The 12,790-nt window shown below is 44.4% G+C and overlaps 1 protein-coding gene across 2 annotated transcripts in view; it reads right to left on the bottom strand.

Moving 5' to 3' along the window:
- CEMIP2 (cell migration inducing hyaluronidase 2) overlaps nucleotides 1-12,790 on the bottom strand; it is a 90,370-nt gene that overhangs the window by 56,591 nt on the left and 20,989 nt on the right. For both annotated transcript variants that reach the window (XM_059143196.1, XM_059143197.1), the window contains exons 3-5: nucleotides 8,527-8,667; nucleotides 7,135-7,696; nucleotides 2,136-2,305 (exon numbers count right to left, since the gene is read on the bottom strand). In XM_059143196.1, the coding sequence (XP_058999179.1) occupies nucleotides 2,136-2,305; nucleotides 7,135-7,696; nucleotides 8,527-8,667 (873 nt within the window). The remainder of the gene's footprint in view (nucleotides 1-2,135; nucleotides 2,306-7,134; nucleotides 7,697-8,526; nucleotides 8,668-12,790) is intronic.

The raw sequence follows: 12,790 nt of genomic DNA, 5'->3' as shown, positions 1-12,790 counted from the left end.
TAAAGAAGTCATAAGGTTAGATTGGGAAGATCTGTGTTATTCACTACTGCCTCACTTTTTCGTAGCATCAGAAGAAAATCCTGCCTAAGATTTCCTCCCATTAACACTAGTGAATTGGAAATATGAAAGGAAATAAGCTCACCCCCTCCCTTGCTTCCTGGAGAGATTTTTCTACCTCTTCCAGAAAAGAAGAGTCATTGAGAAAACGGGACCCAATATCCTACGACAGCTAAACGGACCCTCTTCCAGAAATGAGTAGTCACTGCTAATGTGGAAATAAAAACAAAATTTTCCACAGAGGAAATGTTGATTTGAGGTTTGTCAGTAATTATCCTCTGCATGAACTCTTACTGGAAGCCCTTCCACTAAGCTCTTCATGCAGGACCAAATTCTTGCTAAGAAGTATTTCCATCCGCTTTTTGCCAGGGGCAACCATGACGGGGTAGAAAGCAGTGGTTTTGGAGGCAAAAAGCTGAGCTTCCTTGACCGTAGTAGGTACCATCTCCTTGGCCCAAACCCAGAAGGCTGTTTAGAAGGAACATGTGAAAGTCTCTATTACATACAGGGAACTCTATTTACCTGCTTATTTTAAAGCAAAAGACTTTCTCTGTTTAATTACAAGGGTACAGGTGCCTTGTTAACGCAGTAGGAACGCGTCAGTCTCATAATTACAAGGGTACAAAATGCACAATTACAACCCAAGTCATGTTTGGATCCTCATTAAAATAGCTAACACCAGGGGCGCCTGGGTGGCTCAGTGGTTAAAGCCTCTGCCTTCGGCTCAGGTCATGATCCCAGGGTCTTGGGATCGAGCCTCGCATCGGGCTCTCTGCTCCGCAGGGAGCCTGCTTCCTCCTCTCTCTCTGCCTGCTTGTGGTCTGTCTGTCAAATAAATAAAAATCTTAAAAAAAAAAAAAAAAAAAAGAACTACTTTAAAAAAATAGCTAACACCAAGTGCTTCCTAGGCACATGTATGAAAAACTTCATATTCTTCCCCTCAGACACCCACAGCAGCCCTATGTGGCCGTTTCTCTGACTGTGCCCATTTTTCAGATGAGGAAACTGAGAGCTAGGAAGTTCAAGTCACGTGCCCACCATCACATAGGAAGTGAAAGAGGGGGGCTCTCTGTCTCCAGAAATCCATCTTAGTAAGCACACTGGCTCCCTGCTGCTGAAAACTGAGGTATAAGCCCTAAAATCAACCTTTCTGGATAACAAGGCACCTCTCGATTACTCGTTTCACAATAATTTGGGGATAATTTTTGCTTGCAAAAGAAAGGTAGTGGGCAAGCACAGACAGGAGCCTGCTAATCCATAACTTGAACCAAGAAACCTGGCAGCAAAGCAGGAGAGGAAACATCCTTAAAGAAACAAGTCAGAGGTGCCCTGAACACCCAGTGCCAGGCATTATTTGAACTAATTATGGTTCTTCTGAAAGGTGAATGAGAATAAAAATTATGCAGAAGAAAATGTTAAAGACCTAAGGTAACTGTATAAAATGTCATTTCAAGCAAGTAAACAGGTTAAAACAAAATGGACATGAGTGGAGGAAAACATACATAAGAGAAAAATAACTAGATTATTTGCACAAAAACAATTCTCTCTTAATGATAGGGTTAGAACTTAATTTTTACTTTGTATGTTCCTGTGTCTTCCAACTCGTTTAGAAGATCAAGGATCTTATAATGGATCAAGGAAAAATAGCCAAGAAAATGAGTGTTCTTTATATAGCATGTGTGCAAAGGTACGATTTGCTACATGTCTGCATACAGAAAAGATTCAAAGTACAAAAGCATATTCACCGTCTCAGGTCATAACCGAAGGCAGCTCACCCTATCACATCTAGACTGGTTCCAGTGGTATCAAATCCGTCTCTAATAGTTAACCACACTTTATGACTCCAGAATCAAGAACAAAGCCAGCTGGGAGGGACCAGGCTTCAACAGAGCATTCTCCAACCCAGCAAGAACTCTTTTGAGTCAAAAGGATGGACTATAGTGGGAAACCATAGGTTTCATCTTCAACCAGTTGGGAAACCTAATCAGACTGTCCCTTGGATACAATTCCACCTAAAGAAACCAGTCTTTCACAATACTCACCAATGTCTTAGAAGAGTCTAAACCATTCTTGCTTACCTTCAATCCACTCACTGTAAGCTGTCACGGCGAACTTCTGACCATCCACGGTATAAAATTCTCTTTGGGCAAGAGCCTTGCCTCCACTACTATGGTTTTCATAGATTCTCACGGACTCGTTGCAAGAAGTACTTCCTCCATCAATGACCCCAACCAAAGCCCACGCTTGCCTGGAGGGGAAAAGAGCATGTGCCTTATTTGTCAGGGTCCCAACCCAGATCCTTGACACAGATGTTATGTCGGGTGCTGCGTAGCTCTTAACTTTCATTTTTATCAAACTCTCTATCTCTTTTAACATGTGGCTGCAAGTCCAAATCTTGACTGAAGTAACAGACATCACAGAAGGAAATGTATCTAGGTTTTTTAAAAAAAATCCTTGTTTGGCCTTGTAACAGGTAGAACACCGAAGGCTGGGACTAAAATGAATCACTGTCTTCCTTCCCCAATACACACCCCTATTATTCATCTGTCATTCTGGCCACAAACCCAATTATTTCCCTTCTTTTAAAATGAGTACGGCACGCACCCTGATATTTATAGCAGCAGTTATCTACGATAGTCAAATATGGAAAGAGCCCAGAATCCACTGACTGATGAATGGATAAAGAAGAGGTGATGTGTATACAGAGACACACAGACACACAGACACAGGAATATTAGTCATTAAAAAAAAGAGGGAAGCAAACCAGAAGAGACTCTTAACTACAGTGAACAATAGGGACTCTTAACTACCAGAGGGGAGGTGGGCTTGGGGGGGGGGGGGCATCGAGGGGAATGGCTGAAACATATGATAGGGATTAAGGAATGCACCTGTCGTGATGAGCACTGGGTACTGCATGCAGGTGTTCGATCTCTATATTGTACATCTGAAACTAATACTACATTGTATATTAACTAACTGGAAATCTAAACAAAAACTTTAAAGAGAAAAGAGGGCACCTGAGTGGCTCAGTGGATTAAAGCCTCTGCCTTCGGCTCAGGTCATGATCCCAGGATCCTGGGATCGAGTCGTGCATCGGGCTCTCTGCTCAGCAGGGAGCCTGCTTCCTCCTCTCTCTGCCTGCCTCTCTGCCTCCTTGTAATCTCTGTCAAATAAATAATCTGTCAAATAAAATCCTTAAAAAATTTTTAAAAATAATGAGAAAAGAAAAATAAATAAAAATAAAGTGAGTACTACCTACTCTCTTTTGAACTCTGGCTGCGTGATAGAATGACCTAATAGAACGAGCTTGAGGAAGCCACCCACACTCAGACCCAGCCCGGACTGATGCCATCATCCTCTCTGCAGGTGGGGCATGGCATTGGTAGGTTTTCAAAGTTCCCCAGACGATGTGAATGTGCAGTCACAGTTGAGAACCACTGAGTCAGAGAGTGGTTCTCACACTTGAGTGTGCATCAGAACACCTGGAGGGCTTGTCAGATCAGATTCCCAGGCCCCGCCCGCTAACTGCCGGAGGTGGGGACAAAGCAGGCACATTGCTAACAAGCCCCTCCCCGTGCCCCCCTGTGATGCTGATGTTACTGGTCTGCGGACCACACTGAGAACCCCTGAGTTCCAGGTCAGAGGTTAGAGCAGTAGTGATCAGACGCGATTGCGCATCAAACACCTGGGGGTCCTACCCATCAGATTCTTCTGTAAAAATCTCTAGGGGGCCTTGGGCATGCGATTTTTTAAAAATCTCAGGAGTGCATAACTGAAAACCACTGGGTTACTGGTTTCTTAATAATCTTAAATCAAAATTGTGTAAACACTATCTGAGAGATTTAAAATTTTACATGCCATATATCTATTCGTTGACAGCAACTGTATTTGAAAATGCCCTTTAATTTCATTTCACTTTTGTAAATAAACATCCCAGGAACTTGCTCAAACTTGTGGCCAAAATAAAAAAAGAACAAAGACAAAAAGCCAAAAAAAAAAAAAAATCTGCCTTAAGATTCCTGGTTTAAACCCCGGAAGGAAAAATGTCAATTTCCTACTCTAGAGGGATGGGGTGTGGAGGAGGGGAACGCGGTGTGTGCTTGTGCGTGTGTGTGTGTGTGTGTCTGCCTTAATATTCCTGGTTTAAAATCCGGAAAGAAAAATGTCAGTTTCCTACTCTAGAGGGATGGGGTGTGTGTGTGTGTGCGTGTGTGTGTGTGTGTGTGTGTGAGAGAGAGAGAGAGAGAGAGAGACAGAGAGAGAAATCTATGCCAGACAGATGGCTGGATAGTCACAGATAAAAGTTAACCAAAGCATGCCTGTATCCTTATAAATTCCACACCTGCCCCTGCGTGGATTAGCTACTCTCCGCTGACCATGCTTTACAGCTCTATTTATACTCCTTGGTACCGTACAAAGAATCAAATGCCAAATGTTTCAATTCATTATCTCCTATGTGAGAAGAAAGAAGAAATATCAGAGGCTTCCTTTATTTACCAAAGCTGCCTCAGCAACTCTAAAACAATATTCTATTCTCCTGACATTATCTCCAAAACACTCCTACTTCCCTCCTCCACTTGAGGAAAATTTCGTGGCACCAGAACAGTATCTTCAAAGGCGTGTGTTTGTGTACATTGGAGATAATGTCAAAGCAATGGAACACTGGCACACTGGCAAAGGATCACAACTCAAATTCCTCTGTCAAATCAGCAGCACTATTTGAAAGGGAATTCAGAAACCAGGAGGAAAGGAACCCAAAAATGTCAAACAACATATTCACAGCTAATGATCACACAAACCCAGAAGAATAATGGAGTAAAGACACAAAAGCTGTCATCCTGGCATTACTGGATAATGAAACGAAGTAGGTATCTAACTTTGAAAAGATCGTGTTTCCACGCCTAGGTCTATAAATTACAGAATTATGGATATATGGGTTTTAGAAGATGGATAAAAGAACATTTGGAGAAACCCTTTTTATTTACTTTTTTAGGACTTTTTATTTATTTATCTGACAGAGAGAAGCGACAGCGAGAGACGACGGAACACAAGCGGAGGGGGAGGGAGGTGGCGAGGAGTGAGAAGCAGGCTTCCTGCTGAGCAAGGAGCCTGACGTGGGGCTCCATCCCAGGACCCTGGGGTTATGACCTGAGCCCAAGGCAGACGCTTAATGACTGAGCCACCCAGGCACCCCAAGGAGAAGCCCTTTTTACAACAGAGGTCTGAACTGTTAGAAATGCCCAGCAGTGAATACATGGGGGTAGACTCCTACAACAGAAAATGAACAGCAATGAAAACCAATCAGCACCACACGCACCAAAATACGTAACCCTCGGTTAACAGAGTTGAACAAAGAAGCCAGATACAAAACGGGGTATATTGTCTGCTCACATTTATATGAAGTCCAGAAATAGGCAAACCTAAACTTTCATGTTCTCCACAAATTCCAGTGAGTGGTTATCTTTGGTGAGCCGAGAGAGGGTTCAGTGAAACAGAGGGGACAGCCAGGGGGCCTCTGGGCCATGGGCAATGATCAGTGCTTTGACCTGCATGGTGGCTATCCAGGAGTCATGTTGTGATAAGTCATTAAACTCTGCATTCTTGGGGCACCTGGGTGGCTCAGTGGGTTAAAGCCTCTGCCTTCGACTCGGGCCACGATCCCAAGATTCTGGGATCGAGTCCCGCATCGGGCTCTCTGCTCAGCAGGGAGCCTGCTTCCTTCTCTATCTCTCTGCCTGCCTCTCTGTCTACTTGTGATCTCTATCTGTCAAATAAATAAATTAAATTTTTTAAAAACCCTGCATTCTTATTTTTAGCAGTTTTCTGTGTTTGTCTTACATTTAATCCTAATTTTTTAAGAACCCACCTCCAAGGTCTGGCACCTGCTACTCCCGGTCTAGAAAGCTCTCCATCTCCAACTGCCCACAGAGCATGCTTCTAGACTCCCCACCCCCACCCCCCGGTTTCTCACCTTTGGGAAGCCTCCACAGGTTCCCCAGGTCGATTTGAGGGCTCCCACTATTTGCACTCCCATGACAGCCTAGAAGCGAGGGTCTCACTGCACACTCCTGTCTACCGAGGTGTGTTTATCCACTGGATTAAACAAGGGCCCTTTCATCTCAGCACCCAGGGGTACCAGCACTCAGCACCTCCTCAAAATCCCCACAGTGAAGAAAAGGCATTTTAAGAACCATTAGAGACCTTTTTTTTTTTTTTTTCATTAATTTTGTCTGCTTCACCTTCTCTAGAATTTCCACAGCTACCGCTCCATTCCAACAACCAACGGAAGGAAACTAACAACAAGATCCACCAACCATCCTAGTCAAAAATAACTAGAGCCTGTCCATATGTGAGTTTTCAAGTCCTCTTTCTTGTCACAGCAGACTCACTCCCCAGCTTTACGAAGAAGAACAGTAAGCAGATTTAAAACTTCTCTTTTCTGAATTACATGTTGAGCCAGCGACTTCCCCCAGCCTCAGGGCTGGATTGGGAAATCCTGGTGCGCTAGACTCCGAGCGCCCAGAAGTCCCGTAAGCCCACAGTGACTCCTACTGTGTGCGGGAAGGTACCCGCCCTCCAGTCCCTGCCTTCCTCCGCCTCAGCCGAGGCTCCAGGGACCTGCACCAACCCCACAGGCAGATGCAAATCAGCAGGCAGAGGGCTCCACAGAAGGCAAAGAGTGCCCCGCCCCCCGGCTTTCCTGGGGGAACTTCTACACCTTCTCGCAGAATCAAGTAACCTGCGTTTCAGACGGTTTGCCCAAGGTGGTTTGCCCAAGGTCGAAAGAGGGAAGTAAACTGCCTCGGCGCTGCCTGGCTGTTTCTCAGCAGCCCACGGCTGTCCTTCACTTTCCAAAACCTGCCGTTCTGCTTCACAAAGTGCTTGGCCAACCGATGCCAAGAAAAGAGCGTCTTGGAACCAGCACCCTCTGACCCCCAGGCCCGTGTTTGAAAGCGAGAGTGGCCATTCTGCCACCCGAAGTCAGGCTATGGTGTGTTCTGTCCCTTTCTGCAGCCCCTGACACACAGACACAGGCTCTAACATGGCTCTGGGGAGGAAGGTTAAAGGTCTGCCCACCTGTAGCCCAGCCCTTGGATCAGCTTACTGCCCAGCCGGTCCTGGATCATTTGTATGGTTCCTTGTAAGAGGCTCTTGGCAGCGGAATCCCCCACGGCTATGGCGACGATCCGGCCTGGATCCTGCACTCTCAGAAACTCCTGCAGCCGTCTACTCTCATTGTGGTATTCGTGGGTATCAAACCTGGCACTTTCCAAAATTTTGGCCGTGTCCTGGTCAATGATCCTCACGTTGAGGCCCCTAGAAAAGTCCTTTTCAAAGGCGTAGGACCCAAAGGTCAAGCCTGAGGAAGGCAGAGTTCTCGCCAACAATGTCCACGAGACCTTCTGGGCCCCGTGTATCTCCAGTGTCCCACCAGCTTCCACACCAATAAATTTTTTGTCAAATATTGGCATACTTTCACCTTCATCTGACTTGCCATACAAGGCAATGGTCGCTTTGGACTTATAGCGGCATTTTTCTGCTCCAATATGAAGCGCCCCACCATCCTTGATCAGGATGTAACGAGTCCTCAAAGTAATATTTCTGGATCCATCCTTATCATCCCCAAATACAAGCAATCCTGCAAGGAACAAAACAAGTATCAGCCAACTCCTGAATCACCTCTCCGGGATACAGAGAAAAAGAGTTTACCTTGATGGGGGTGGGGAAGAAAAGACCCTCCTGCAGTTAAGTTGGGGGAAAAAACTGTTAAGAGGTTGCTTAGGAAATTAAGCCTGTTTTCAAAATAGTAAAGGTAGAAATGGAGAGTTCATGTCTCAACATGCCATAAATGCCAAGGGGCATGAATTTCAATCCATTCACTTAAGAATAATTTTTTTTTTTTTAAGAAAAATATCTAGGGGGGTGGGCACCTGGGTGGCTCAGCGGGTTAAAGCCTCTGCCTTTGGCTCAGGCCGTGATCCCAGAGTCCTGGGATCGAGCCCTGAATTGGGCTCTCTGCTCAGCAGGGAGCCTGCTTCCTCCTCTCTCTCTGCCTGCCTCTCTGCCTACTTGTGATCTCTGTCTGTCAAATAAATTAATAAAATCTTTAAAAAAAAAAAAAAGAAAGAAAAGAAAAATATCTAGGAGCCTACAAACTATTGTTTCATATGTTAACCCATGTCAATTCCCTCATCACGCTCCATAGCTGTAAGAAAGATCGAGCTAGGAGAGAGCACCTTCTGAAACTGTTTCCTTCCCTATCAATCAGAGGTCTTGAATTGAATGATTTAAGGGAATTTTAGCTCTTGAATTCTATGGTGCTACCTAAGGAACTTCTCATGCCCCATAGATAGACCATCACCACATTCTAAAGGCTAAGAATAGCTTTCTACATACAGAATATCAAATCCCCCCCCCCCAGAGGAACGAGCAACCTTGCCACCCCCATAGGCAGTGACCATTCCTCACCTCCATCCTGAATGACTACAGAATTCACGGTGGCATCCGAGGTCAGACGGAACATATCCCCCTCCTTGATAACAACGTGCTCTGCAGAATCTTGTCCTGGATCCCAGTTCCTGAGACGTGGATTTTGATCTGGGCAATTCTCTATTAAAAAAATGCAACACCAGCATCCATCAGTGCAACAAAATGCAAGAATTTCTTGAGCCACATCCAAGTGCTACCATCACTGACTGCAATCTGCAGGTGATGGACTCACTGTAAGTTCCTGCCAGCAGGATGCAAATTCCATCCCAATCCACCCAGCAGATACATCTATTCCTTTACTTCAACACATAAAAAAGGTTGCTCTATGAAACCAAGCTGCCACCATCTAGTCCGGGTCAGACTCCACAAGGTAAACACGGAGTTCCCCTGAATCGTCTACTCTGGAAATAAATTGACAGCAAGAGGCAAAACTGTGAATTGTCTCTGGATCCACACTAAGAAGCGGTTTTAGAAAACAAAACTTATGGGGTGCCTGGGCAGCTCAATGGGTGAAAGACTCTGCCTTTGGCTCAGGTCATGATCCCAGGGTCCTGGGATCAAGCCCCGCATCAGGCTCTCTGCTCAGCAGGGAGCCTGCTTCCCCCTCTCTCTATCTCTGCCTGCCTCTCTGCCTACTTGTGATCTCTGTCAAATAAATAAATAAATCTTAAAAAATTTAAAAAAAAAAAAAGGGAACTACTAAGTAATAGGTATGTCAGGTTTTCCCAGGTTCCTTCCTGTGCACAGTGAATCATAAAGTAGGCGACAGAAGCCCCCCTCATTCCACAGACCATAGCTGATAAATACCAGCTATCTGCAGACGTGCACGCTTTCCCCGTGAAACTGCAAGAAGCAAACGGCCAAAGGCATGACTTCTCATTTTCAGACATGAGGAAACTACAGATCAGAGAAGCCAAGTCCAAGATTACTCAGCAAGTTGAGTGATACTCAAGTTCCCCCTTAAGAAATGAGGTTTGCTGGACGTGTTGTGTTCCTTTACTAGAATGAGAACGTGCCCCTTGAACAGATGATGATGGCAACATGAAAGTATTCTGCATTGCCACAGCTGTTTAATGCATGAGACTTAAAAAAAAAAAAATGCATGAGACCTTTAGTTGCTGCTATATACGGGGGTGCAGGGGGGGGCAGGGCAGGAACCACACTGGTTTGGAACAATTCATGACCCAAGTATTTACGGAGGATCCATTTGCTCACTTTGTCCTAGATACTGTAGAATTTATAAAGCACGGAAGGAACTCACAGCCTGCGGAGCTTATACTTTAGCTTTGGAGAAAAGCCAGCAGGTAGGAAAATTAAAATGTGGTAGTTGGGTGATGTGCAAATGAGCTCAGAGAGAGGAGGAGTGGGTGGGAGCACCTGAGGCAGGTTTAACAGGACATTAGACCTAGACCCTCAAAGGATGCACAGTCCTTAAATAAGAGGAGCATGGGGTGCCCGTGTAGCTCAGCAAGTTAAACATCTGACTCTTGATTTAGGCTCAGGTCATAATCTCAGGGCCCTGAGATAGAGCCCTGTCCAAGTTCCATGGCTTAAGATTCTCTCTCTCTTACTCTCTCCCTCTCCCTCTGCCCCTTCCCCGGTTCCCTCTTCAAAAAAAGAAAAAAAGAAAAAAAAAAAAAAAAGAAGAGGAGCATGAAGGTGAGAGATGCAAGTGCCCCTCGCTACCCAAGTTCATTGGTTGCTCAGTTAGAAGGGCAAGGTGGGTGCCGCCCATATTTAAATTCAGCTAAGGTAAGGACACGCAGGGTGTGCTTGGGAATCGTAAGAAGGTGGAAGGTACATGTTGGGAAATCAGAGGAGGAAAAGTGGAGAGGCTGAGTGCAACACAAAGATATTAATTTTTCTGTAAAGGAAATTCTGACTCCTCATTTTGAATTACATAAGCATTAATGCAAACATCTCATTTCTAAGCACTCCTGGTGCCCTTTGCTTGTGCTTTCTCTGAGGGGACAGTAACCTCTGCAGTAACAATCCGCCTCCCTGGGGAAGTCCTTGGCAATTATCTCATCGAATTTTTCCCAAAGCAGTTTCATAATCACCGATATTTAATTCAGGTAAGTCAACGATCATCACTATTAGAAGAGAAATAATCCTTAATGTTTCTTTCCACTGAAGAAACAAGAAATCTCTTGAATGTGTTCTGACTTAACACTAAGGATTACTTACACTTCTCTTCAACCTCCCTCCCTCCCCATAAACATGGAGCTGGAACTCTCCGTGATGTTACATCACAAGCAAATGTGGCCCCATGTAACAAGCTCTCTATACCCAGCTACTGAGAAGGAAATCCAGTATTCTGACATGTAGAGCCTACCAAATGGTTATATAATTTCTCTTGGTTTTTGTTTTATTGTTGTTGTTTTGTGTGTTTTTTGTGTTTTTTAATTTTTTTTTAATTTTTTTTAAGATTTTATTTATTTATTTGACAGACACAGATCACAAGTATGCAGAGAGACAGGCAGAGAGAGAGGGGGAAGCAGGCTCCCCAAGGAACAGAGAGCCCGATTCAGGGCTCGATCCCAGGACCCTGGGATCATGACCTGAGCCGAAGGCAGAGGCTTAACCCACTGAGCCACCCAGGCGACCCTTTGTTGTTTTTTAAAGAGGAAGAGAGACAATCTTAAGCAAGCTCCATGCCCAGTACAGAGCCCCATGCAGGGCTCGATCTCACAACTCTGAGATCATGATCTGAGCAGAAATCAAGAGTTAAGACGCTTAATTGACTGAGCCGCCCGGGTGCCCCAATTCCTCTTGCTTTTAATTTTTTCCTAGGAGAGTGTGCTTCCTTAGGAAACATTACCAAAAACTCCAGTCTACTGCCTTCCTGTAAAGCACACTTAGTGAGAAAACACACGGTCTGCAGAGAGCACCGTCAAATAGTTCCAGAGCCCCCACCTTCCCGGCTGCCCACTGTTGAGCTGAGGGTTCATTATCAAGATTATATAACAGCAATAACCACAGCGAGGCTGACCCTCAACCATGTCAGCACACCACATATTTCCACCGAAGTTCTACATGTATACAGCCCAAATGTGAAACTAAAGAATGTTGACTCAAAGAAACCACATCAGTGAATCACTGTCTTAGATGGGAAAAAGAAAACATCAGTTAAAGGCACAGATTTCGGCTCTGATCTCCCCCCCCACACCCGATCTGGCATCTCTTTACTGCAAATGACTTGGGAAGAACGAATCAACAGCAGTGAACTTGGTTATTTTGCTGGAGAAAAGGGAAGAGAAAAATCAATGCCAGGAGCCAACAGAAAGCAATGGGACAAAATTATCCTGTGCTCTACTGGCCTGGTCAACAAAGACGTTGATACGAACATCTCTCTCTCTTCAGGTCTATTCCCTTAGAAGCATGGACACAAGTCACTTTATAGACTTTAAAGTCTATAAAACCCCAAAAGCACCCATGGAAACTAGACAAAATAGTATTTGTAAGTCTTATAAATGATAACATGCTTCTCAGATGTTATATCCATTTAAGAAGGCATCTAATTTGACAAAAATCTATTGTACAGAGTAAAAGACTAAAAATGCAGACAAAAATGATGCCCAGTCCAAGGTGTTATGGTCTGCCTCTCCTTCGACAGCCCTGAGCCCTCTGATTTTCAGACCGGTGGATGGAACTCTATCCTGATACCCTAGCCATGATGTCGTATTGAGGCTGACTGACAATGAATTTCTTCAAAACCATTCGAACTATTCCTATATTACCAACTTGCAAAGCAAAAGCCATTTAAGAAATGAAAACCTGCCTACATGATATTTAACTATGAAGTAATAAGTGACTTTTAGATAAATGTATGAGATGTAACAAATGTAACAAATAATAGATATAATAGATGTAACAAAATGTAACAGATGTAATAAATGTAACAAAAAATGTAACAGATAAATGTATCTTTCCTTCAAAGATATAAATTGTTTCCTCAAAATACTTGAAGCTTCTCTTTTAGAACTGTTCCCCAGCTGATTTCAAGCAACGGAAGAGATATCTTAGCACTTTCCCTCATTAAAAAAACAAAAAAAAATCGGGCACCTGGGTGGCTCAGTCAGTTAAGGGTCTGCCTTCTGCTGAGGTCATGACTCCAGATCCTGGGATCCAGTCCTGCATCAGGCTCCCCGGTTAGTGGAGAGTCTGCTTCTCCCTCTCCCTCTGCCCTTTTCCCCTACTCACACTCATGTTCTTTCCCTCTCAAATAATCTATAAAAATAAA

Source organism: Mustela lutreola, chromosome 12 (assembly GCF_030435805.1).
Source record: "Mustela lutreola isolate mMusLut2 chromosome 12, mMusLut2.pri, whole genome shotgun sequence".
Taxonomy (NCBI): Eukaryota; Metazoa; Chordata; class Mammalia; order Carnivora; family Mustelidae; genus Mustela; species Mustela lutreola.
The sequence above is the reverse complement of the archived record's forward strand: the minus strand, read 5'-3'. Positions and strand labels throughout refer to the sequence as shown.